Consider the following 1,340-nt stretch of genomic DNA (forward strand, 5'->3'; position numbering starts at 1 on the left):
TGAAAAAGATATTATTGATAAGATAGTTTATATAGGATTTATTCCTTATTGATTATTGATTTTGCCTTAAGTTTTACAGGATTTATTCAATCTTGCTTTAGCTTTTTTATTCTTACTTACTAAACATTCAAGTTTAGCTTCCATATGAAATTATCAGCTCCTTTTTCTAAATAGCTTCTTACTAAAATAAAAATCATTATGATATCTGTTTGCTGATTTGTGGAAACCTAAAGCCCAGCAGGAGATAGCAGGGAAGGTTTGACATCACCTCCTTCTAAGCAAATTATGTAATTACCTCCTGAGTCCTCAGGGAAAGTCTGGTCTACACCAAAAAAAGTGACAGACAAGCCAGAGCAACTTTGAGTTATGTGAGATTTACTATGCATCCTGATACCATAGAGAGGCCCGCTAATAAGATAATAGAAATGGAACAGCAATGGTTTTTTGGCTCCTGCTAATGTAGGCCTTTTGAGATTGTTAGAAAGTGTTTAGCATTATTGTCAGATACTTGAGTGCTTACACCAGGCATAACCACACAGTTATTCCAAAGTCAGATATAAATGATCAATAGTTTGAGTTTTATAATTATAGTTTCCTAAGTAGTATCCTACTTGAAATTCTTAGTTCACTTAAAAATTACAAATAATTTAAAATCGTAGGGGAAAAATTATGTTAAATCATGAAAGTATACTTCTTAGTAATGGACCTAGCAAACAAAATGCAATGCTGACAAGGACAATTTCCTAGATATAGTATTAAAAGACAAACAGCCAAAGGAAAAAAACCAAAGAATTCTTGTGTTCCTTTTGTGAGCAACCGATGTGGTACTCTATATCTTCATAAGATAAAGTTACGAGATTTTGAAAAACCGTTTTAAGTAGTTTATTTCTTTTTTGAGTTTAATTTTTAGATCAAAATAGATAAGATAAAGTAATATAAAGAATCAATAATGGTATATTCCTAAGTTTTTTTTCTTACTATTCTTATGAACATCTAGACATATTTTAGCCATTAAAACTTGCTTTTACAGAAACCTCATTTTTAAACTAATTTTGTTTCTCTTTTAAAACTTTTATCCTGATAGAATACATCTTTTAAAAGGCCTTAATATCGATAGAAGTATTAATCTGTTAAGATTTGGATGTGTAAGGCAGCTGATATTAACTATATTAACTCATTTTTATACATCAAGGAAATCATGGATCGGATCTACAAAAATGTCATGAATAAAGTGAATGAAATGAGTAGTTTTCAACGCAATCTGTTTATTCTGGCCTATAATTACAAAATGGAACAGATTTCAAAAGGACGCAGTACCCCATTGTGTGACAGGTAAGTAA

At 30.4% G+C, this 1,340-nt stretch overlaps 1 protein-coding gene across 1 annotated transcript in view; it reads left to right on the plus strand.

The window, feature by feature from the left end:
* Positions 1–1,340, plus strand: part of ACSL3 (acyl-CoA synthetase long-chain family member 3) — a 65,713-nt gene that overhangs the window by 44,699 nt on the left and 19,674 nt on the right. Inside the window, exon 8 of the mRNA XM_012642465.1 lies at positions 1,193–1,332. Coding sequence (XP_012497919.1) covers positions 1,193–1,332 — 140 coding nt within the window. The remainder of the gene's footprint in view (positions 1–1,192; positions 1,333–1,340) is intronic.

Source organism: Propithecus coquereli, unplaced genomic scaffold, assembly GCF_000956105.1.
Source record: "Propithecus coquereli isolate 6110/MARCELLA unplaced genomic scaffold, Pcoq_1.0 Scaffold18, whole genome shotgun sequence".
NCBI classification, from domain to species: Eukaryota; Metazoa; Chordata; class Mammalia; order Primates; family Indriidae; genus Propithecus; species Propithecus coquereli.